Consider the following 24,747-nt stretch of genomic DNA (forward strand, 5'->3'; position numbering starts at 1 on the left):
AGGAGCAGCATGACCAGTGGTAGTGGAACAAACCAAGTTTATTGCCCCTCCTTATGGTGTTTTGACAATCTAAAATTCCTGGATGGCAGTAATCCTGTACGCTCAAGTGTGTCCAATCTAGTGGAACAAGTAAGTGAGCTTAGAGACCCTGTTGATGACACATAGAAGTACTGTATGATGGGCCCTCGAGTCACTTATTTGAGCTGGACTGGAATGGGCAAGCTTTATCCATCCAGGACCATCCAGGAAATTACAAAAAAGAATAGTAGAGCCCACAGATGTTTTGCTTGATTCGCCGTCCACAAGGCTGTCAATAGAATTAGAGCCAGAAGTTTCTGTAACATCTGATATGACTCAGACTGCTTCAATATCATCAGAAACTAATTTGGTAGCAACTCAACTCTAACACAAAAGGAGGAAACTTGTCGCAAAGGCAGAGAGTAGTAAGGATGTACCAGCTGTAAAAATTATGTAGCTACAAGATTTTTAGAAAAACATGAAACAGATTCTAAATCTGAAGCAGATCTTGTTGATGGTTTTTTTATGTAAGTGAAAAAATTTAGTACTTATTTAGTAAATATTTGTTTGGTTTTCATGTTTAAACATTTTTGTTGCAATAAATCAACTATATAACTAGAAATAATCTCATATATTGTTACAGACACATGAGCTTAGAAATACGACAAATTAAAAATCCCAAGAGGGCTAGGTTGCTTCGTAGCAAATTAATGAATTTGGTGCATGAGGCCCAGGTGGAGGAGGAAGAGGAAGGTCGAGGAGTGTTATACTTTAAGAATTAGAATTAATTTCCATGTATAAAATATTTAATGATAATTAGGACTAGGATTGTAATAATATGTACAAGAGGTAAATAAAGACAGAATTTTGGGGCAATTACGGACGCGTCCCCAATTACCCCTAATTACTATTATACAGAGACTTGGTTTCTACATAGTTGATAATCATTTTTTCGTTACAGGCTAAAATAAATTGCAATATGGTAAGAAAATATATTAAAAAAAGACCAGAGAAAATCTACACGGCAGAAAACGTAAAAGCTGCCGTAAACGACGTCAAAAACCACAACCGTTCTTATCGCTCTACTGCTGAATATTATGGATATCCAAGAAGCGTTATATTTAACCGAATAAATGGAAGAAAAACTTCACTGTAATTTTTCGGCGATGGTCGGCGTAATGCCCTTTCGAAAGAAGTTGGGGGGTCAACTAGCTAATTTTAGCGAGAGCCGACTTTGGTTATCCCATGGACAAAGAAGAATTAATATCTTTCGTTCAAAGTTATTGTCAAGATTCAAACATTTTCACTCCTTTCAAGCAAAATAAACCCGGTCAAGATTGGTATCAGAATTTTATGAATCGACATCCTCGATTATCATTAAAGAAACCAGAAAGTTTGCAAAATAAAAGTGCCCTGTTTTATGATCCTTTTGTTGTTGCAGACCATTACAATAAATTACAACAAATTCTAAATGAAAATTTATTTGATCAAACACCCGAGCTTTTCTTTAACTGCGACGAGTCTGGATTTTGTACAGATCTCTTAAAAAAAATAAAGCGATTTATCCACGCATTCATGGCACATATCATGAAAATATATCGTATCGAAAATATTGTTAGTGTAGAACTAGCATAAATCCAGATAAACTACTTCTGCACTGATAATTCTGATGCAGCACTAGTCTATGTCCACCTCATTTTTTATTAAAATAATGAAACAAAAAAACTAGTTTTATAATAATGTAAAAGTTTTTGAATGAATTTAAAAGTATGCACAAAGTAAACGTTAATGTTTGAAAAACAAAATAATGGAAAACTAAACTTCTGAAAAACTTCAAATTGCTCTTCTGAAAAGTTGTGATTTCTCACATAGACTAGTTCTGTTCTAAAGCAGAGATATACAGTAAGTTTAAACTATTATTAATATTTTAATATCAAATAATTTACGAGAGGGGGTAATACTAACCGATTCTAAGTCAGCCTTGGAGTCAATAAAAAGCATTCAATTTGAAAGAATGAAATGTCCTATATTATGCAATTTAAAAAAATTGATAGCAGAATAAAATATAACATTTGTATGGGTCAAAGGTCATATAGGTATACTAGGTAATGAAAAAGCTGATAGTTTGGCCAAGGAGACAGTACAAAACGGAGTTCATTGTAATATTTGTACAATACGTGACATCTCTAATTTGATAAAAAATAAAATATTGTTCAAATGGGAACGACAGTGGGAAAACGTCGTAGAGAACTCACAAAATACGTATTTTAAAATACATCCAACCCTACCATCTTCACCCCAATATATTTTCAACTATTCCACGTCACAATTCTTTTCGGCAAGTGTTTTTCGACTTAAAACAAATCATGGGCGATTTCCATCACACCTTGCTAAGCTGGGCATTATACAGTCATCGGCCTGTAGTTGTGATCAGAACTCTTACGGAGATCTCAACCATATATTCTTCGGTTGCAAAAGGTTGCAAAAAACATTTAAAAAAATCCGATGATTTAATTCGTAAACTAATTAAAATGAAATATTTTCTTCCATTAAATCTATCACACATTTTATTAACTGCCAATAGAAACACTTTAGAACTTCTAGTAAATTTTATTAAAGAAGTAAAAATAGAAATTTAAAGCAGCATAACCCACAACTTTGTATTCATATTATAAGGAAAGTTCTGTATACAACTTTCAGTGGCAAATGGACTTGATTCCGTGCCATTATTCTTTCACACACAGACACACACACACACACATTATTAATATTTATTTTATAAAATTTTAACCATGGCACCAGTGTGTCCACGGGTGGAGCAAGTCAAAGAAAGTCGTCTGCAAGTTTCTGCCACTCGTCTGCACAAGAGGAAACCACTAATTTGTATTAAAATATTTTTCTAAATTTTGACACAATCAGTTCATAATTACATCATCATTTTGGCTTTACAACCCTGTGTGGCTCCTAGCCTCCCCAAGAATTTTTTTCCAGTCGTCCCTATCCATCGCCTTCCTCCGCCAAGCACGTATTTCCATATTTCTCATATCTTGGTCTATGTTATCTAGGAATCTTGTTCTGGGTCTTCTTCTTCTTCTTTGACCAATAGGTCTATCAAGAAGCGTTTTTCTAGCTGGGTCGGTTTGCTCCATTCGCATTACATGGCCTACCCACCTCAGACTTCCTATCTTAATGTGTTGTACGATATCAGGTTCCTGGTATATTCTATAGAGTTCGAAGTTGTATCGTCTTCTCCAGACACCATTTTCATGTACCGCTCCATAGATTCGCCTTAGTATTTTTCTTTTGAAACATCATGAAACAAACATGTTTTCATTGCTTTTTGTTAAAGTCCAGGTTTCTGAACCATATGTTAGGACTGGGCGTATTATTGTTTTGTAGAGTTTTACTTTTGTATTTCTTGATAAAACTGTAGATTTAAAAAGAAGATTAAGCCCAAAATAGCATTTATTAGCCGTGCAAATTCTGCGGTTTATCATAATTACTCAATAAAGAAAAATAGCGAAAAAGTTTTTAATCTCATATTGTTTTTTTTTAGGATAATATTATGGAAAGTGAATATGAAGAAACAGAACTGTCACTGTCGCCTATAAGTGACATTAATCATGTACGGGAGGCTAATCAATGCTAGGTTGATTGCTTCCAACACTTCGAAAAGAATCACGTTCCGTATAAACGCTTTGCACGAGTTATTGAATTCATCTTTTGATTACCACCTACGTCTGCGAACGTCGAGCGCGTTTTTCATTGATTACAAAAATATGGACAGCCGAAAAATCGCAACTTGGCATTTAAACCTTAAAAAATACTTTGTTCGTAAAATTTAATTTGAAATATGAATGAGTTGATTTTTATAAGTTTTTAAAAGAGTCGCCGTCATTGCTAAAGCAAATTTTATCGCAAGACAAATATGATTTTAAAAAATAAACAGTGCAAAGAATTAATATATTTTGTTCGCTGACGTCAATTTAAAATATGAATGAATTGATTCATGAATCGCTTTATTTAAACAATTAAAATATTAACAAGTATATTTCGTTGTAGGGCTAATATCTTATCACATTCCAAAGCAAAGAAGAAGCCGAAAAAACGCTGAAATTAAATATGTTTTACTAACAGAAGTAGAAAATGATGCGCCAAGCCAAGGTAATGATCCGCAAACGCTCAAAGACCAACATTCTGCTGCCTATAATTATAAAATAGGGTTGGAAAAAAGAGAAGAACCAGTATGTGTAAAGGCTTTTTGCGGTCTTCATGGAATAACATATGAAAGGGTTCCAAGGCTACAAAAATATGTCTTTAATGGCGGATCAGCACCAACGCATAAACGAGGCAAGCATTCAAGCCGATCAAATAAAATGGCAGAAAATACATTGGCTTTGATTAAGAGCCATATCAAATCTTTTAAAAACCGACAGGCTCATTATTTAAAAAAAAAATCCGAATACCTACTATCTTCCTGAAACGCTATTTGTGAAAAAAAAAAATATAAAATATTCATAACAGAACATCCCGGTGTAAAGTCTTCTTATAAAATATATTGGAAAATATTCCGTACCGAATTTAACCTTAAATTTGGATTACCGAGAAGTAATGTATGTGGTACTTGTGATCGGTATCAAAGTAAACTATTACGGAAATTAAATATTGAGAAAGAACTCCGCTTACGGAAAGCTGAGAAGTTTTATGGACTAAAAAGAAAATATAAATTAAAAGCACGTGATGATTCAGATAGTCTATGCTAGGCAGTTATGGTTATACGTATTTGGTGTGCACAATGATGAAAATAATAATGCAACTATGTTCTCTTACGATGAAACTATGGGAAGAAAAGGACAAAATGAAGTCAATATTTACGATCTAATGAGGCGAATACGACAAAGAATCTTATCCTAATAAGCGACGGATGTGCTGGACAAAATAAAAACTATGTTATGAAATTTTTGTACTTGCTTGTCCATGGTTTACACATGTTTGAAACTATCACACATGAATTTCCTATTCGAGGCCATTCATTTTTAAGTTGCGACGAAGATTTTTCATTGATTGAAAAGCATAAATAATATGAAACCGTCGAAATGCCTAAAGAATGCGAAAATGTAATCAAGAATGCTAGGGGCAAACCATCACCGTTTACCGTAACTGATGTTAATCAGTCTATGATATTTAACATTTCAAAAGCAGTAACTCCATTTTTTCTTAGAACAGTGGAAATTTTCACAGTTCCTCCAGTGAAAATAAAAACGTGAATATTTAGATATTCAGTTAATAAACCTGGGGTTGTTTTAGTAAGACAGACTTATACAGGTAGCTGGGAAAATCCCTTATAAGAAACAAACGTGGTACACCGAAAGAGTTTAAATTTAAACCGTTATATACTACGCGTTTGGATATTTCTCAAAAAAAAAAAAAAAAACCTTAGAGATTTAACCCAATATTTGGAAAAAACAGAGGCTCAAAACTTTTATAACGAACTGCTCACACAATCTGGTCATCAGTCTGAAAAGATTACCGATTTAGATGAAGACGATAACAGCAGTGGTTTAAGTGATGAAAACTAAATATTTTGTTTTAAATTTCAACTATTTCATATTTCAATTTTTTCACATTTCAAATAAAAGTTTCCGTTCATTTTTTATTTTGGTTTATTACTATAAATATCGTTTTTCCTATAAATTAATGAAAATTTCCTGCAAAAACCACATATTATGTCAAATGAATAAATATCCTTCATAAAAACCAAAGGAAAAAATAATGTTATTTATATTAAAAACTGTGTGTAATCATCAAAATAATAAATCACTAATTTGAGAATTTCCGTAAACTTAATACGGTTCAATTAAATAACTTTTTTTTTTAAAACATCTTCAATGTTGTCAATAATGTCACATGGGGTTTTTACAAAGAACGCATCAATTGCTACATTCATTACATATTATTATGGTTTATATTTTTTGTTAGTTACTTATTGAATAAAAATAATTTTGTTATATTATCACCCAATACTCAAAACTTATTTCTACTTACAAAAATTAAATATATTCCCGAAATTTGAAGAAAACTAAAAATATCTCGGAAAGTAATAAGTTTAGGTATATGGAATGGCTATATAAAAATAAAAGAGTATTAAAAATACAATATTTCTAAAAAATAAAACACAGGGTGATCCATTTAAAAAAATTGAGAAAATCGTAATTTCGTTTTGTAGTTCACCCTGTATACAAATTTTAGTCAAGGATTTCAATTAAACTTAATTTAAAACTACAATATATTGTTTATCTTATCATATAAAATAAATAATTGTCTATGCATTAGGGTAAGGAAAGGTATATTGGTGATACAAGTAATTTGGTGATAATTTTTAATCAGATTACCACACAGTTATATTCCGATATAAACATATATCGTCGGCCTAATGCGTTAACCTGCTTTTTGTCAGGTTCATTTTTTGGTCAATTTTACTTTTCGAGCTCGTCATAAAGTTGAGACGATTACCTACCTTATGGTAAAGGAATAAGGTCGATATCAATATTCAATTGGGTAGAAACGCCGTGCACGAAAAACTGCGTTGTACCCAATAGCAAATCTACACATCAAAAACCTGCTAAATCCTCGTGGGACCTTAGTTGCGTACTGACAATGGTCCGCCGTGAACGTGGCTGTTGAAAAGATTGAAGTTTTCGAATGTTTTCATAAAATATTTTGAAAATAATTTGATTATAATACCGTCACAAATTGAAAAATAATATATTCCTCCAGTTACGAGTGAAAATAATTTGATTATACTACCGTCACAAATTAAAAAAGAATACATTACTCCAGTTGAGAGTGAAAATAATTTGATTATATTACCGTTACAAATTGAAAAATATTTCCAAACAACTAATATTTTGATTTCAAAGGATATAAATAGTTCAGCCATTCAATCATTCGAAATAATAAGTCATGAACCAAGCCTATATTCACTTCAAGCTATTTCTAATACTTCAGATGAAACGCCAAGCATTATAGACAATATGCACGCTCCGGTTGAAAGCATATTACCTCTTGTTAATTCCAGTCATCAAGTTGTACCTAATCCACCTATATCAGATAATAATGATACAAAACATAATAAACTTGTGCCTTATTCTGATTCTGACTCAGACTTGCTTTCTGAAATAAGAAAAAGTAATAAACAAAAGAAACGGTTTCAAGTCAATAAAAAAGAATGGTTTTCGGAAAAGAATAAAGACAGAAGAGAATGTGGTAAAAGCTATTTTGGAAGACAGAAGAAAGAAGACTACTATAATTTCATGAAACCAAAAGAGGCTCGTTCCATCAAATTAAGATGCACTTGTAAAATCGGAAAGTACAGTACTTTAAAATGTAAAACCATAGATAAAAATTTAAGAAAGGATATTTTTAAACAATTTTGGAGTTTTACTTGGGGAGAAAAAACCACTATTAACCACTATTGAGACAATGTGACCACGAAATCGGAATACCAAAGAGATAACAAAGAGAGCTAATACATTTATTTATCATTTAAAAGTTAATAATGAAAACGTTAAGGTATGTCGAACGATGTTTTTGAACACCTTAGATCTAGGAAGGTGGACTGTACAAACCAGGAAAAAGGACTTCACAATACAACATCCTAGTATATTGAGGCGTCACAAGTAACCATCTAAATTTTTTTATATTTTTGCAATTTATTTTGATGTGCCTTTGAATTTAGAGTGTTTAGAAGACTGTTTTTTGTGAAGAATTTAATTATTTTTAAAAGTTTAGTTTTTGTTTCAAGAATCTTTTGATGTTATTTTTCTTTTAAATAAGTTGTCTCTTAATATTAACTTTGATTAAGTTTTAATATTGACTGTGATTTTAATGGTTAAGATAAAAGTGTAGCTAGTGAAGAATACTTACAACATTTAATACGATGTTGGTTATTGTTTATAAAATAATCTATAATATTGTTTCATGTTTAAAGACTGATTCTGTTGTTAAACATTTGATAATAAATATTTTAATATAGACTGTATTTATCTGATTATTTTATTATAAACCTTAACTAAAAATCACATTGAAATGTCATTATGTTCATTTAGGTGTTATAACTGCTAAGTTCTCAATCAAATTTAAACCTAAGACGAAAAACTGCCAAGTTATTATTTTTTGATTTTTTTTACCCTTTACTTCAGGTACTCAAGCATTAAAACTTACAAAATGTCTAGAATCATCATAGGAACCAACGGGATCCTTAGAATCTTGATATGTAAAAAAGAAAAAGTATTATTCAATTTTTTCTCCCTCCTGTAAACTATGCAAAAATGGACTTAGCAGGATAACAAATTAGGCCGACGATATTCCGATTTAGCGATGCGCGCACCTGCGTTTAGTAAACAGACTTTTTTGACCATTGTGCGATAGTGGAGTCATTTCTTATTGAATGTGAAAGACTGTTACATATTTAGTTACATTTTTATTGGAATAATTGCTGCTTTCTTTATAAAACTTTATAAAACCATTCAATAAAAAAAAGCTGCATTGAATTCGTGATTCAGAAAAGGTAAGTTTTTATTCCTTAAATTGCGGTTGTTGTTTCTTAGTGTTTTTGCACACATTTTTCAAGAACTTTTGAGACGTTAACTTTGGATATATTTTGTTCTTTTATTTAAAATAAAATAGAGAAGTGTAGTATAATATGCAAAAGTTATTGTTTTGAGGAATCCGTAAATATATTTTATTTTTAAAAGCTGTTAACTTTTTTTTTATCACCAAATAACCTATTTAATTTCTACTTTTAGATTGGCAATGGAAAAAGAGGGTAAATATAGAAAATATAATCAACAGCAACTTCACAACGCTGTCAGATTAGTAAGAAATGAAGGTAAGACTATATATAAAGCTGCAAAGAAAGTAGAAGTCCCATGGAGCACTTTGAAACGTTACCTAGCGAATGAAGAGGATTCGGTAAGAAAACTGGGGAGGCCTTTTGCATTGTCATGTGATTTAGAGCTGAGGCTTTACAATTATATTATAGAAATGCAAGAATTGGGTTTTGGACTAACCGTGTATCAAATTAGAAAATATGCTTATGATCTTGCTAAAGTGGATGGTCGAGAGAAATTCTTGCCGTCAACTAACTGCATTGGAAGCAAATTGTGGTGGAATAGTTTTAAAAGTAGGTACAACTTGTGCCTTCGTGTGCCAGAAAATCTTTCGGCCTACAGAGCTTCCATGGCTAATGAATTTATGATCAAAGATTTCTTTTCGAAACTGAATGATGTTCTTACGAAACTCAATATAAAAAACAAACCGAATTTAATTTGGAATTGCGATGAGACTGGATTATCATATGTAGTGAAACCTTCCAAAGTTTGCCTTACCGGCATTGGTAAAAACTATGTTTATAAAAGATCCTACGCTGAACGAGGTCAAACTCAAACTATGTTAGCATGCATTTGTGCTGATGGAACATGGATTCCTCCTATGGTAATCTTTAAAGGTGTTAGATGGAATGATACACTTAAAAATGATGCCCTTCCCAACGCATTAATAAAATTATCTCCTAAAGGATGGATCAATTCTAAATTGTTTTTGGAATGGTTAAATTTTTTTATCACTACGATACCGCCTGAACGTCCTGTAGTCTTGTTGATGGACTCTCATTCTGCCCACATTGGAGCTGAAGTTTTGAAAATAGCGATAGATAATCAAGTTTACCTATTTACTTTCCCAGCTCATTAAACTCATTCATTGCAACCACTTGACGTGGGACTATTCAAGCCACTTAAGACTTACTGGCGCGATAGCATGAATCGTTACATGAGCAATAACCCTACGGATGCTCCAAATCGTAGCAACTTCCATTCCATTTTGAATACAGCTTACATAAGCGCCATTACAAAGAAAAACATTGAGAATGCTTTTAAAAAAATAGGCATATGTCCTTTAAACGGAGATGTTATTCCAAAAGAAGCATTACGGCCTTCATCTTTAACTGACATAGCTCCTGCTTCTCCAGTTTGAACTGACGCAGCACCTGAAACTTCTATTTTAAATCCTAAAGCTACAGTCGATCATATTTTGAAAACACCAACAGCTTCAAAACGTCCAGAGAGGTCAAGAAAAAGGGACTCAAGTGCGAAATGCTTAACACCGACAAATGAAAACACTTTAGTAACAGAAAATCTTCAGCAACAGCCCTCAACTTCATACAAATCTGCCCAAAAAGCAAAAACAGTAAAATAGATGATTGGGAGTGTGGCTTATGTGGAGTCCTGTATTCAAATGGAGCCCAATGGATTCAGTGCTCATCTTGTTTGACACCATACCACGAGATTTGCATATCTATCGAAGATACTGACGCCGATGAAAAACTTTATTATAGGTGTGATCGTTGTATGGAATAAAATTTTTAAATATCTGATTTATACAATTTTCATATGACCAAATTTCCTAACCACTATCACCAATATACCTTACCTTGTCACCAACTTACCTAACATAAGTGTGTATGTCAATTTGACATTTACTATCATTATTAATCATTTTTTGTTAAATTAACTCTTCTAAACATTTACTTCAAATAATAAGTAACGTAATAAAGCAAAACTTATTTGTTGCTTAGTTTTTGAATTCCTAAATTGGATGTAGTTCTGCATAAAGGAACCAACCCACATTTTGGCAGTTTTGAGATAATGAAGTTTTCGATTATAAAAATTAGTGTTCTCTAAAACGCAAAATAGAACCAACCTATTTATGTGCATAGTCACGCCATCTGTGGGATAGTACCCTTATGCATACAGTAAAACGCGGTTACAGAATTCTGCATAAAGGAACCAAACGGGTTGGTTGCAAATTTCATACTATTCTATTGTTGGTTCCGGTTGTGTTTACATAAACCGTTATCTTTCAGTTACATTTTAAGTGTTAACGAGTGATATCATTATGTCTGTGTCCAGAGGACGATATATGGTGCAGCTAACACAAAAAGAAAACAAAGATGAGGTATGTAATAAGTATTAAAAGCGTGCGAAAATAAATTTGTTTAGATTAAGTAAAAATTTGAAACCTAACCTCAATACTTTTTAGGAACCTACCATTGACGGTGATAATCTGTTACAAGATTCGGGTGATTTTTCAGAAGACACCGATGATAGCATTGCTGATGCGAATTATGTACCCTCTTCATCAGATACAGAAGATGAAAATGCGATGAAATTAACAATCAAAGTACTTCTACAGGCAGACGGCCAAAGGGTCGAAAACGCAAATATAACAATCAAACACGTGATAGCAGGAAAAAGTTCAAGAACACCAACAAACCTTACGTAAATTATAGAGGTATCCATGTTAATTCCAAAGAATTTGAAAACTACGTGTGCAAGTGTAAGAATAGGTGCAGTGAGATGGTTTCTGTGGAAGAACGAGAAAAACTGTTTAAGAAATACTGGGAATTAGGATCATATGATTCCCAAACAACTTATTTAGGTACACTAATCAGCGAGGAACCAGTCAAGCTTCATTATGGAGTTAGTTCTGGTGATCGGGCGAAACAATTTACTCGAGTATATAAAATAAGTAGTATTAAGGTTTGCCGGGACATGTTTGTTAAAACGCTCCAAATATCAACAAAACGTGTTAATACCGCTCTCGTGAAGATTAAGTCGGACAGTATAGTTGATAAGAGAGGAGCGTATGGTGGTTATAATAAACTTAGCAGTACACGTTTCAACGAAGTTATTGACCACATAAAAAGACTTCCAAAATATAAGTCCCATTACAGACGGGAAGAAATGCAAGATGCTGAGTATTTAGAAAGCCACATAACTATTGAGAAAATGCATTCTTTGTATTCAGAAGAGGTGGAAAATCCAGTCAGCTATCAAAAGTATAAAAAAAATTTTTATTCAATTTTTAATCTACGGCGTAAGCCGTTAAAAAAGGACACCTGTAATCTATGTGACAAACTAAATGCTGCTGTAAAATGTGCTAAGAGTAACGATGATAAAGAAAAGTTTTTGCAGGAGCATAAAATACATTTAACTAATCAGGAAGAAGCAAGAAACAGAATGAACAAAGACATGCAACAGGCAAAAATCGATGACAGTTTAGAAGTCCTTACGTTTGACATGGAAAAAACATTACCCTTGCCAAAAATTCCCACGAATATAGTTTTCTATAAGAGACAGATATGGTTTTAAAATACTGGTATCCATTCATGCAAATTCAATAAAGGATATTGTTATACATGGTTAGAAGGCAAAGCTGGTAGAGGAGCTCAGGAGGTAGGGTCTTGTTTGCTCAAGCACATTGCGCGACATGTTCCTGAATCGACAAAACATCTCATACTTTGGTCAGATTCTTGTGGTGGCCAAAACCGAAATATAAAAATTGTACTAATGTTAAAGGCTGCATTGGAAAATCATTTGACATTAGAAGATATTTCATTAAGGTTTTTGGTTTCCGGGCATAGTTTTTTAAAAAACGACAGCGATTTTTCAGACATAGAAAAGGCATTAAAGTTACAGCAAAGAATCTACAGTGAAGACGATTACATAAATATCATAAAAAGCTGTCGTAAAAAAAATCCCTTACAGGTTACGAAAATGAAAACGGAACATTTTTTTGGGACCAAAGATACAGAAAAGCTTATCACCAACCGCAAAGTAGATACGTCTGGAGAAAAAATTAATTGGCTTCATTTGAGAGAAATAAAAATTTATAAAGAAAAACCATTTGAATTATTTATGTCAAAAACACACAGCGAAGACTATGTTCAAGTAGACATTTCAAAAAAATCAAAAGGCAGACCTTTAGATAACACAAGGAATATCTTTTCGCCATCGCTAACTCAACTGTGGCCTACGGGCAAACCAATATCGCCCAAAAAGCTTGAAGACATCTCATCTTTACTACATCTTATTCCTGAAGACGTTAAGCACCACTATACTACTCTGACAAGTGATAGTAATGTTGAAGATTATCTTGATGGTTACGACGCTAATTTAGATTTTGAATTTGACGGATAATACATGTTGATTTGATAAATAAAATATTTTGTCTTCTAAAGTGTTACTTTTTATCCATATTGAATAAATATCAGAGTGGTTCCAATATTCAAATTTTATAATCCAGGTATTCATATTATGCAAAAAAGAACCAAGCCACATAACAAAAACAAAATAACATTTTTTATAATATGGTCATTAAATTATCTTAGATTTACACCAATAAATTAGTTTTATCCATTAATGAACGCTTAAATAATTCAAACTGCCCTACTACATTTTTTGCAATTTAAATACATAAAACCTGTCATAGCTCATTTTCATATATTTTGGGTTGGTTCTTTTATGCATAACTACATCCAATTATTAGTATTTTTAATTTTTATCACCAATATACTTTTCCTTACCCTACTTATTTATATGCATGGTGTTGATTTCATAGGGATTTCGAAATAAAAATGGTCATAGCTTGTTAAATACTCTGTACAGTAATGCAAAGCACAATATTACACGAACAAGAATTCAGAGGAATATAAGTATGTATGAAAAGATATATAGGGTGTCCCATTTAAAAAAATTTATGTTTGCTATATACCACGTAATTATTAATCACCCTGTAGAATTCCACATAAGTATGGAGAATATCATTGTCTACATTCATTATAAATAAGTTTTTTGGATATCTTGTACCACAATGGAACTATCGACCGATATCGTAGTAAAAACTCACCCTGTATATATATATATATATATATATGTATATGTATATACTTACAGGGTAATTCTTTGACATAAACTTCACATAATTAGTATTTGAAAATTGCACTACCAAAATGCACCATTCCATTGACGGTACAACATATCCTTGTTGACTGTGCATTATTCAAGGGAGAAAGAAGAATACATCGAACCGCAGCTGATTTCAAAATCATGCCAAATGAAAAAGGGTAATAAATTATTTAAAAGACACAAAATTGTATTATTCTCTGTGGTTAATTTGAAATAACAATATATTTGATATCACAATAAATAAAAAACAAATAGATTATAATGATGTATTAAAAAATATAAATTAAAATATATTAAATTTAACTATCAGATAGCAAATACGTAAATAATGTACACATCTGCTTAATATTTCACCTTAATGTCATACTATCCCTCAGCATCCCTAAAATCATAAAACATCGCCCCCACTATAGCTCTAGCAGTCCTACATTCAATGAACATCTCCCACGTTTCTTTGTCAGGCGACGGCGCACTGTTATTGACTGCTAGTATTGCGCCGGCGTACATACTCTTAGACTGTTGGGAATCCTTGCGAAGGACGAAACACTCCGCAACAGTCTAAACGTTCATGTAGTCCGTGAGTGGTGGTGCCTAACATCATGGCGCGAAAGGGAGGAATGGTTTATTTAAGTTCTTTAATAATTTGTAAGTAAACAATATTTTAACTTTCATTTTATCGTATAACATTCAATAGATATTTTATTACCAAATACAAAAAAATGTATTTTGAACTTTGAAATGTAATTGAACTACTGAAATTACAATTGAAGTCTATTATAGTTACATTATTTTTGAAGAATTCTTATACGTTTTTATATTTAATACTTTTATCTGCTGAAATTTGTCACAACATACTGTTAAATCAATATTTTTAGTAATACAAATAATTATTTTTATTCAGGACTACTTTTCTTAGATAAAACACTGCGTTCTCTAATGTAATGACTTTTATTAATTGACGTCAAAGATTGTTGTTCTTCAGGTTTCTTTTTTAACGTATATTATAGCTGGTTTGCCTATGTTGACTTTGTTAAGAGTATATACCCAGAAAGAGTTTCGCTAAGCTAAGATTTGTGAGTCCAGAATTTTGGTCTGATTTTTTTATATACAATGTGATGTAAGGGTGTTAAACCACTGACTTTTATCAGAAACTTAACACGATAACTGTAATTATCAAATTTTTTTAATATGAATTGTGTAATTATCTTTATAGACCAACCAAATTAGCAAAAAATAAGACTTTTTTTCGTGATGAGTAAATAGATGGATTTGACAGTTCAAATGTGTAGTATGAGATACTACAAAAAGGCTCTTATTACTACAAAATGAACAACAAAATCGTTGTTTTTGGATATTGTTAATAACTTTTTTCATTGTTACTTAAATTTGTTTAAATGTACCCGAACTTAAGTGTCTTATCGAGTTTGAATTCTGTGCAAAAGATAGGCTAGATCGTTTGAAAAGTATTTGCGAAAAATTTGTTTATAAGATTTTTTGTAAAATGAGCTAATTTCTAAAACTGGTTCAGACAATTTGACTGACAGGATCTCAATAATCTGGGGCTCATTTTCTTCGTTAAGACGTACTGTAATAACTAGACTTCGGCAAATATGCATATTGCATATTTTGCATATTGTGCATATTTTATGCAAATATTTCATATTTTGGCATATTTGTATAAAAGTTTGCATAAAGTGCATAAAAGTTCAGATTTTTATACTGTATTTGAAAATTTTTAAACATACCAATTTATTTCAATTCTTGTATAAAATTTTGTAGTCATTTTAATCAAGAAATGATCTAAGTACCTAATCTCTACAGGTACAAAACATTTACAATTTCAAAGAAGATCAATTTACGTAGCCCTCAACATTCTTAGAAAGTCTCGGTCACTGAGGCATTCAGTTATTGGATAATCGCTAAGGGTTCGCTCATTTGCATTTTATGATCTAATCCCCAAATCTATCTACAATTTATTGTATCTTAACAGCAGGTAAACGGCTAATAGTTTTGTTCCTAATTTAGGGATTTTCCAAAATCTCCCAGTTTATTGAATTAGGTACCTAAACATTTCTAATTTGATGCTCAGATTTGTAAATCATTTTTGTTTTGATATTCAAAGCGTAAACACTCGTTGTGCGTAACAAAAAGGAAGATTGTGATTTTATAATGCCTAAAACAACCAGTGCTTCAACTTGGATTAAACCTTATAAAGAGCTGTCTATGGATATGGGAAAAATCTACTGTTCAGTCTGTGGCAAAATTGTAAGTATCTAATATTTTCTATTAAATATCTAATATTTCATACATACAGGGTGTTTCCAAATGACACTTACAACGTTTGACTGTAGATACTTCTCGAAAAATTGAACAAAACGATATAGTTAATGAGGGGTCAAACTTATTTACTTTTCGAGATACAGGGTGTTAAAATTAAAAAAAATTAAATTCTTTTAGTTAATAACAACAATAACTTTAAAACCAATAAACGTATTTACTTGAAATTTAGTACTCGTAGGTTGTTTTTAAATGAAAAATAGCTTCCTTTAGTGAGAAAAAATTGTCCATGGTACAATACAATGGTGTGTATTTAGTAAAATTTTTCACCTTTACTTTTTTTTATGAAGTCAGCTATTCTAAAACACAATTATTTTTATTGTAATTGAATTAACAAAAAAAAACTTTTGTTGAATTTTAAAATAAGTTATATGATGTACTAATGGTTAGTAACAAAAACTAATTTGTGGATTAATACTGCATTTAAAACACTTAGCGAGTGTTTTTTTTCCAAACCAGTTATTTGATTAACCAAAAACACCTTGTATATTTTTATATTTTAAAGGTTGGGTTAAAATAAAGGTTTTTATTTTTATTTATAGATATCATGTGAGAAGAAATTTCAGATAGACCAACATGTGAGAACTGCTTCACACATTGCAAAAAAAGGAAAAATAGGAGGAAAACATCAAACTTCAATGGCTAAATGTTTCCAATCTACTTCAAAAAAATTAGATGAGCAAGAAACTTTTAATGAAAACTTGTGTCGCGCATTAGTGTCTGCAAACATACCGCTTTCAAAATTAGCAAATGTAAATTTTAGTTCGTTTCTAAAAAAATATTGCAAACTTAATGTTCCAAGTGATCGGTCTCTAAGAAGAAATAATGTGAACGGGCTATACTCGTCGGTGTTAATTAATGTTAAGGAAGAAATTGCAGATAATTATTTTTACATATCTGTAGACGAAACCACTGATTCCTCAGGAAAGTATATTGCTCATTTATTGATTGGTGTTCTTAAAGAAGATACCTTACCAAAATCTCATCTTATTTCATGCCAGCAACTTGAGAAAACAAATGCTTTAACAATTTCGCGTTTTATACAAGAAACATTAGCAACTTTTGTTCTTCCGACAACTATTCCTTCTAATAAATTACTGCTTATTTTATCGGATGCTGCTCCTTATATGGTGAAAGCAGGACAAATTTTAAAAATATTTTTCCCAGATTTAATACATATTACTTGTGTAGCGCATGGATTAAACAGAGTTGCAGAGGAAATACGAAAAAAGTTTCCTCTTGTAAATACCATGATATCCAGTGTCAAAAAAGTATTTCTTAAATCTCCTATAAGAATTCAACTTTATAAAGAAATGCTACCTAACATTCGTCTTCCACCACAACCTATTTTAACGCGATGGGGAACATGGTTAGAAGCAGCTAATTTTTATGCAGATCATTTTGTTAAAATAAAGAACATAATTGATACGTTAACAGATGAAAGTTCCCAATCTCTTTTGGATTCTAAACAAACTTTTCAGAGTAACTTGCTTCAACAAGAACTTTCATTTATAAAATCAAATTTTAGTTTTGTTCAAAAAACAATTACTCAGTTAGAATCACCAAAACTGCCATTGTTCGAAAGTACAGCATTAATAAAAGAATTTGCGTCATGTTGTCGGAACGTTAGAGGTAATATTGGAAAAGATATTTTAAAAAAATTTGAAGCTACTATGGAAAAAAATAAAGGTTACCATATTCTTTCTGAAGTACTCAGTGTTCTAGCTGGAAATATTTCGGAAACAATTAATTTAGAACCAAATGTTTTGGTTAGTTTGAAAAATGCTCCCGTTACATCAGTTGATGTTGAACGAAGTTTTTCCATATATAAATATATGTACTCAGACAGAAGCCACAAGTTTTTGTTAGAAAATTTTGAACACCACTTGGTCATTTATTGTTACCATAATTCTAAACAAGTTTAAACATACTTAAAAATGATGTAGTTACTTAATATAAATGTAAATCTTAATGAATAGTAGGAAATATTTAGTTATGTACACTTTTTTGTTTTAAATAAAATTGTTACTATTTTACGATTTTTTTATTTATTTGTATGCATATTTTGTAAAATATTTGCATATTTTCGGGTAAACACGTGCATATTTATGCGCATATTTTCTACATTTTTATTTGCATATTTGCCGAAGTCTAGTAATAACCTATGGAAAAAAATTAGATTTATGTAAAGGGTATCTCAAATTGGTATGATTTGCAGGGTATACAGGAAACTATAGCGGATAAAAAAAAGTAGTTAAGATGTGATGATTTTTTTTTTTTTTTTCGTTAAAGTAATGATTACCCAATCAAATTGTCAGTAGCAAGATACAGCACGATTAATGAAAAATGTTGAAAACGACAGGGTTACATATCTTCTTTATAAAGCAAAATTTTTAAAAAAATTATTATAACTTCTAATAGAACTATAGAAGCGTTCAGTGGCGTTCGAAAATTGTTTTAAGGGGGTCTCACTAAAGAAATACAATACCAACTTTACATTTTCGTTTACATTTTTAATTCTCTTTCACCTGATACGACCTGTTATATCTATTTTCAGTTTTTGAAGCTACTATGAAGATAATATGTTTACAGTTGACGTTATGTCATAGGCAGTTAAAAATAAAACACCCCAATAAAAGTTTCAAAATTTTGAAGTTTATTTATATTGTTACATCTTGTAAAAATATTTATTTCGTGGAGTAGGTTATATTAAAAGGTAATAGGTATAGCCCAGGGAAATTGCAGCCAGGCAACCGACAGTTGTTTTGAGTAGTATGGACCTCTATAACAAGAACCTATATGTTTCCTGCAGTCGCCTTTTTGGACTTAATTAATGATTAACAAATTAAGGTCAAAAAATGGTAAATTTTCGCTTTTTTCGTCTATTAGCAAAAAGAAAAGCTTTTGAAACAAATTTGAGAAGAGAAGAAACTTGTGTCATAGAAAATCCTTCAAAATGGCGTTTTCTAAACGTTCCCATCCTTATTTGTTGCTTAGAAAGTTGTAAAATAAGTCAAAAATTTCGCTTTTTTGTAAATGATAATAACTTTTTTTAAAATAAACTTATGACCTTTATATTACACACAATGTTGGGTCTTGTGGTGCTTAAAATAAGATCAAAATTTCAAGTCGATCGATCAAAGAGTTTAAAAGTTATTTAATTTGTGTATCCCAAATTAAATTTTTTGGCAACAATATAAGTCAGAAAATGATATAGGTATATGAAATATAAGGATAGATTCTAAAAGAAGAAGATTTATTCCATTAATATTATTTAAAAAAAAATAAGGAAAAATAATTTTAAATATTGCAAAATAAGTTTGCAAAAACATGTCAATTTTTTGCTTGTAAACAATTAGAATAACTTTTTAACCATTGACCAAAATAAGTTTGCAAAAAACTGATTTTTTCATATTTTGACAACCTGAATTTTTTTACAAATTTAAAATGAAAAAAAGTTGACCTAGGACACTTTCGGACGAAGTTAGTGCCTTTTTTTATAAATTGATAGCAGCTTTGTTTATAACAAATAGGATGTCTTATAAGGATCATCTGAAAGAACATACTTTAAGGTTTTAATGTTAAAATTGGTCAGCTTTAAAACTAATGAGAGCAGAGGAGAGGGAAAGAGATGTTAACTGTATCTCTGTTTCTTGTTTATAGATTTCGATGTTTTTTTTTAATTTGTATGTACTTTTTGCGTAAATTAGGAATATATATTTAAATAATTATGTTGTTAAATAAACCATCTAATTTGTTTAAAAAATTAAAAAATTTGTTTAAAAAATTTTTTTTTCAGTTTTTATTTTTTTAGGAATATTTGAGGTAATTTTTATTGTAAAAATAAATATTTGCGCTTAATATATACTTCTTTAATAAACTTCGTAAATATTTTATTTATAATAGATTTTATGAAAAAAAAAACAAAACCACTTATTTTATGATATAGCTACGACGCCGGATAAAAATAACTAATTTCACCAGCGCATCCACCAAATTATCCAAATTATAATAAACTTCGAAGGACTATACGATAAACTTGGAAGGACTATACCTTGAGAACCAGAAATCGGAAGAAAGACAGTTTTGAAACCGCCAACAGAAATACCTCCCATTGACACCTGAAAACGTACACATCACTCCCCCAGAAAATTTTTCCTGCTCCTACCATCACAAGGAGAAATGAGCCAGGGACTAAAAAGAGAGTTAAACCATCAGTTGATGAGACAGAAAAGGTGGAGTAAAAGTAAAATATTTTATAACTTGTAAAATGTCATATTTAATTCTCCATATATCTGGCCAAACGTTTTTATATAAAATAAAGAGAGGCATATTTGAGAAAAAAGTGTGTAAAACGGCATTTATGAACATTCACGCAATAACGAAAAGCAGGGTGGAGAGAATAGCGACTCATATGGCTTCACAGATAGTAGGTCCGAAAGACATGCGAGGGCGCCATGAAACTAGACCAAATAAAATCCCAGATCAAATTATCAAGTCCATTGAGGATCATATAAATAGCTTTCCAAGAAGAAAAAGCCATTATAGCAGAAATGATAACCTAAACAGAAGATATCTTTCATCCGAACTGAATTTAAGGCTTATGCACAGATTGTATTTAAAAAAATATGAACCAGAACAGCATAATCTATTAGACACACCAGAGTTTAAGCCAAAAGTTTCATACACATATTATCGGCGTGTATTTGTGGAAAATTTTAATTTAACCTTTGGCCACCCTAGAACAGATACTTGCAAAACTTGCGACATCCTTGACAATAAAATAAAATGTGCCAAAGATGATGAAACTCAAAACACATTGAAGGTGGAAAAAAAAGTGCACCTGACTAAAGCTGATAATTTCTATAAAGATTTAACAGAGAAAACTGCTTTGGCTAAGGAAGATCCCAGAGTTGAAGTTATGTCATTTGATTTTGAACAAAACATGCCCCTGCCACATGTTCCTTCTGGTGACGTGTTCTACAAGCGCCAGTTGTGGTTTTATCCATTTTGTATCCATAAGGGCAGCGTTTCGAAGAGTTACTTTTATGTTTTCGATGAAATAACGGGTCGGAAATCTCCAAATGAAGTGATAAGTTGCTTACACGATTTTATTAATAACTACATTGATCCTCAGGTAACAACCCTTTACGTTTATAGTGACAACTGCGCTGCGCAGAACAAGAACTCCGTTCTTGTTCACTTTTGGCAATCTCTTCTATTGCATGGAAGATTCAAGAGAATAAGACATCGTTATCCCGAACCTGGGCATAGTTTTTTGCCCTGCGACAGGTCGTTTGCTCTGGTGGAAAAAGAAAAAAGAAAGAAAGAAAGAGTTTATCTGCCAGAGGAATGGAGTCGCATGATAGCAAATACCAGTAAGAAGTTTATTGTGAAAACTGTTAAACAAGATATGATTCTAAACTATAAAGAAGTTCTTGAGCCATTTTTTAAGAAAAGCAATATTAAAAATAGTTTTGGTGCAAAATTTACCATATCGAAATATAAAGTTATCGAATTTAGTGATACACATAGAGAGACTGTTACGTGCTCAGAGTCAGCGAATGGTTTTGTGACTGAGGATTTCGTTCTTTTAAAGAAATCTTGTGTACCGATTTTTCCACAAGTACACAATAAGGTTTATAATGCACCGTTGCCTTTGAAAAGGGATAAATGTCATGGAATTGGCCAGACAGTATGTTGGCGAGGCTGAAATGTGGTACTACCAACAACTTGTTCCTGTAGAGCCAGAAGAATGCCAAACTTCCGAAACTGAAGATGAACACTAGTAACCTAAGAAGAATATTACCTGTTTTTTATGTTTTCATATTCCACTGATTAGTTTGTATTTTGATATTAATGTAATAAGGACATTTTATTTAGTTTCTTTACTTTTTGTATCCAAATAACATATAAATAAACCTAAAACTATTTTTTTTGTATATTTTTGGCAAAGCAGCTCCAATTTTTTTTTATTTTATTAAAATATGATATTTACAATATTTACAAAAACTACGTAAAAACTTTTTCTTTACATGCTTTCACCACAGGAAAAAAAATAATAAAAAATAAACTAATTTTGAATTTTTGGGAGGTTTTTTTCGATTTCCCACAAATTTTAAAATACGGAGCTACCTGGTTATTGCAGCCACCCCTTCAATTAAACTATCCTTATTTATTTTAAATCTTTTTGTTTTTATTTTTAAATTTAGTGTAGCAGTTTAATGTTTCTAATAAAAAATATTCATATTATATTGACTATTTTTACTTTTATTACCTGTTTATTTTGAAAACGGGTCATCTGTTTTACAAAAAAAAAATCGGTTTCTAGGTCTTTTAAAATTAAAAAATATCTTTTTATAATATTCCTCGGTTTGTATAATCAATTATAAAACCAAAAATACATAAAAACACTTAAGTTCTTAATAGAAATGAAGATAAGAAGTTTTTTATAACTCCTGTAAATTTTAAAAAAGTGGCGGTGGCCCCTTTTCAAAATGACCGATTCAATTAAATATGTCATAATATCAGATAACTTCTTAAAAATATCTTAAAATTTAAAATTTGTTATATCTAAACAAACAATCTCAACAAAATTTACAGGAGCTACAGGATGTCGAAGAAGCTGTTATTAAGTGGTTTAAACAGTGCCGTGATAAAAATGTACCCGTTGGAGGTCCCATACTCCAAGAAAAGGCTCAACAGTTTGCAGAACAATTAGGGTATGCAGACTTTCGAGCCAGTAATGGCTGGTTGGATCGGTTCAAAAAGAGACACGAAATTAGTTTCAAAAAAGTTTGTGGTGAAAGTGCTGTCGTGGATGATGTAACATGCGAAGATTGGAAAGCTAAATTGCCAGACAGGGCTTTTTTTTAAGTGCCTACCGGACAAAACGTTAGTGTTGAAAGAAACAGCAAAGATCGTTTGACAGTCTTACTCTGCACTAACTCATCCGGTACAGATAAACTGAAATTTCTCCTCATAGGAAAATAAAAAAAGATGTTTCAAAAACGTATCAACCTTACCAACAGACTATACAGCTAATAAAAAAGCGTTGATGACCGCAGAGGTCTTCGGTGACTGGCTGAAACAAACCAACAAGGATTCGATGAAAAAGAAGAAGAAACACATTCTTCTATTTATCGACAATTGTACTGCACAAAGAGATATTCCGGTGCTAACAAACATTAAAGTTTAGTTCCTGCCTTCAAACACAACGTCTAAACGCCAACCGATTGATCAAGGAATAATACAAAATTTTAAAACCAAGTACAGAAGGGAGGTTGTCCGTTAATTCTTGAACGACTTATGGAATACCAATCTCCAACCAAAATTAGTGTGTTAGATGCTATGTGGCTGTTTACAAAGGCATGTAACAATGTTAACGATAAAACTATTGTCAACTGTTTCAAGAAAAGCGGCTTTCAAGTGCATGATCGTGACCAAAACCAAGATGAGGACAATCCAGAAGTTCAACAACCAGAACCAATTGAAGGATGTTGGACAAGAGTGAGGGAGGCTAAAACGTGGATGATGAAATCGTATCTTTCGTAGCAGAGGAACAAGAAACAGTAGAAGAAGCAGAGGAAGACGTGGATGAAGAACTCGTTAGTCAACCAGATTTTACATCAAAGGACACAAAAGATGCCCTCAATGTGTTAAAGTGTTATTTTCTAAAAAAAAATGCTTTAAATGATGGTGTTGTTAAATCTATCACTGTGGTGGATTGTGAAATGGATAACCTAACATAACAAGGTAAACAATCAAAAATTACTGACTTTTTCAGCGGTAATCAGGGTACTCATAACAATGGACGTAGTAAAAGTAGTTTTTTATTTGTTTAGTTTAGTATTACATTTCCAACACGAGTTCAACTTTGTCAAATAAATTACGTTATTCTCAAAAATATTTGAGAGTTAAGACACAGTTCTACAGTTATTCTGTAAATCATTATTTATTAAACTGAGGTTAAGTGATGAGAAATTGGTTATATAGAGGTTTGAATTCAGCTTTAAGAACCCCTTTATAACGAATATTGGTCGCATTTAACCTCGATATAACGAACCCCGTTATTGAAAAATTCCCGATATAACGAATTTTTTTTTTCGGAGTCTTCAGATTCGTTATACCGAGGGTGTACTGTATAAAAATAAGTAATACAGTAAGTACAGATAATACATACAATACATTATTATATTAAGCAATATAAATAAAAGACAATATCGAAACACTAACTTTTTATAGTCATGGGAGATTTCAATACAAAGATAGGCAGCGGAAAAGGACAGCACATTGCTCCTCATGAATTGGGAGAGACAAATCAACGAGAAGAAACAATAAATACCTTTATAGTCTGATGAAATAAAATTAAAATACACGTAAATCAAAATGTAATTCGATACAGGTTGCAATAAATTTTATATCACAGTTAGATGAAAATAAAATATTTTCAAGAAAGTATTATTTTTTATTTCGAAATATGTGCCTCGACTGCTATTGGTCATTGACACAGGTACAATTTACATTTTTAATACTTTTATATTGGGGACCATATTAAGGTGCGTTTTCACCAAACAACATTTACAAA

General features: G+C 31.4%; 1 protein-coding gene across 1 annotated transcript in view; it reads left to right on the forward strand.

Moving 5' to 3' along the window:
• Window positions 1–14,386: 14,386 nt before the first annotated feature.
• Window positions 14,387–24,747, forward strand: part of LOC140449707 (lysosome-associated membrane glycoprotein 5) — a 39,483-nt gene continuing 29,122 nt past the window's right edge. The window contains exon 1 of the mRNA XM_072543028.1: window positions 14,387–14,468. Coding sequence (XP_072399129.1) covers window positions 14,423–14,468 — 46 coding nt within the window. The 5' untranslated portion in view covers window positions 14,387–14,422. The remainder of the gene's footprint in view (window positions 14,469–24,747) is intronic.

This window comes from Diabrotica undecimpunctata, chromosome 9 (genome assembly GCF_040954645.1).
Source record: "Diabrotica undecimpunctata isolate CICGRU chromosome 9, icDiaUnde3, whole genome shotgun sequence".
Classification (NCBI taxonomy): domain Eukaryota; kingdom Metazoa; phylum Arthropoda; class Insecta; order Coleoptera; family Chrysomelidae; genus Diabrotica; species Diabrotica undecimpunctata.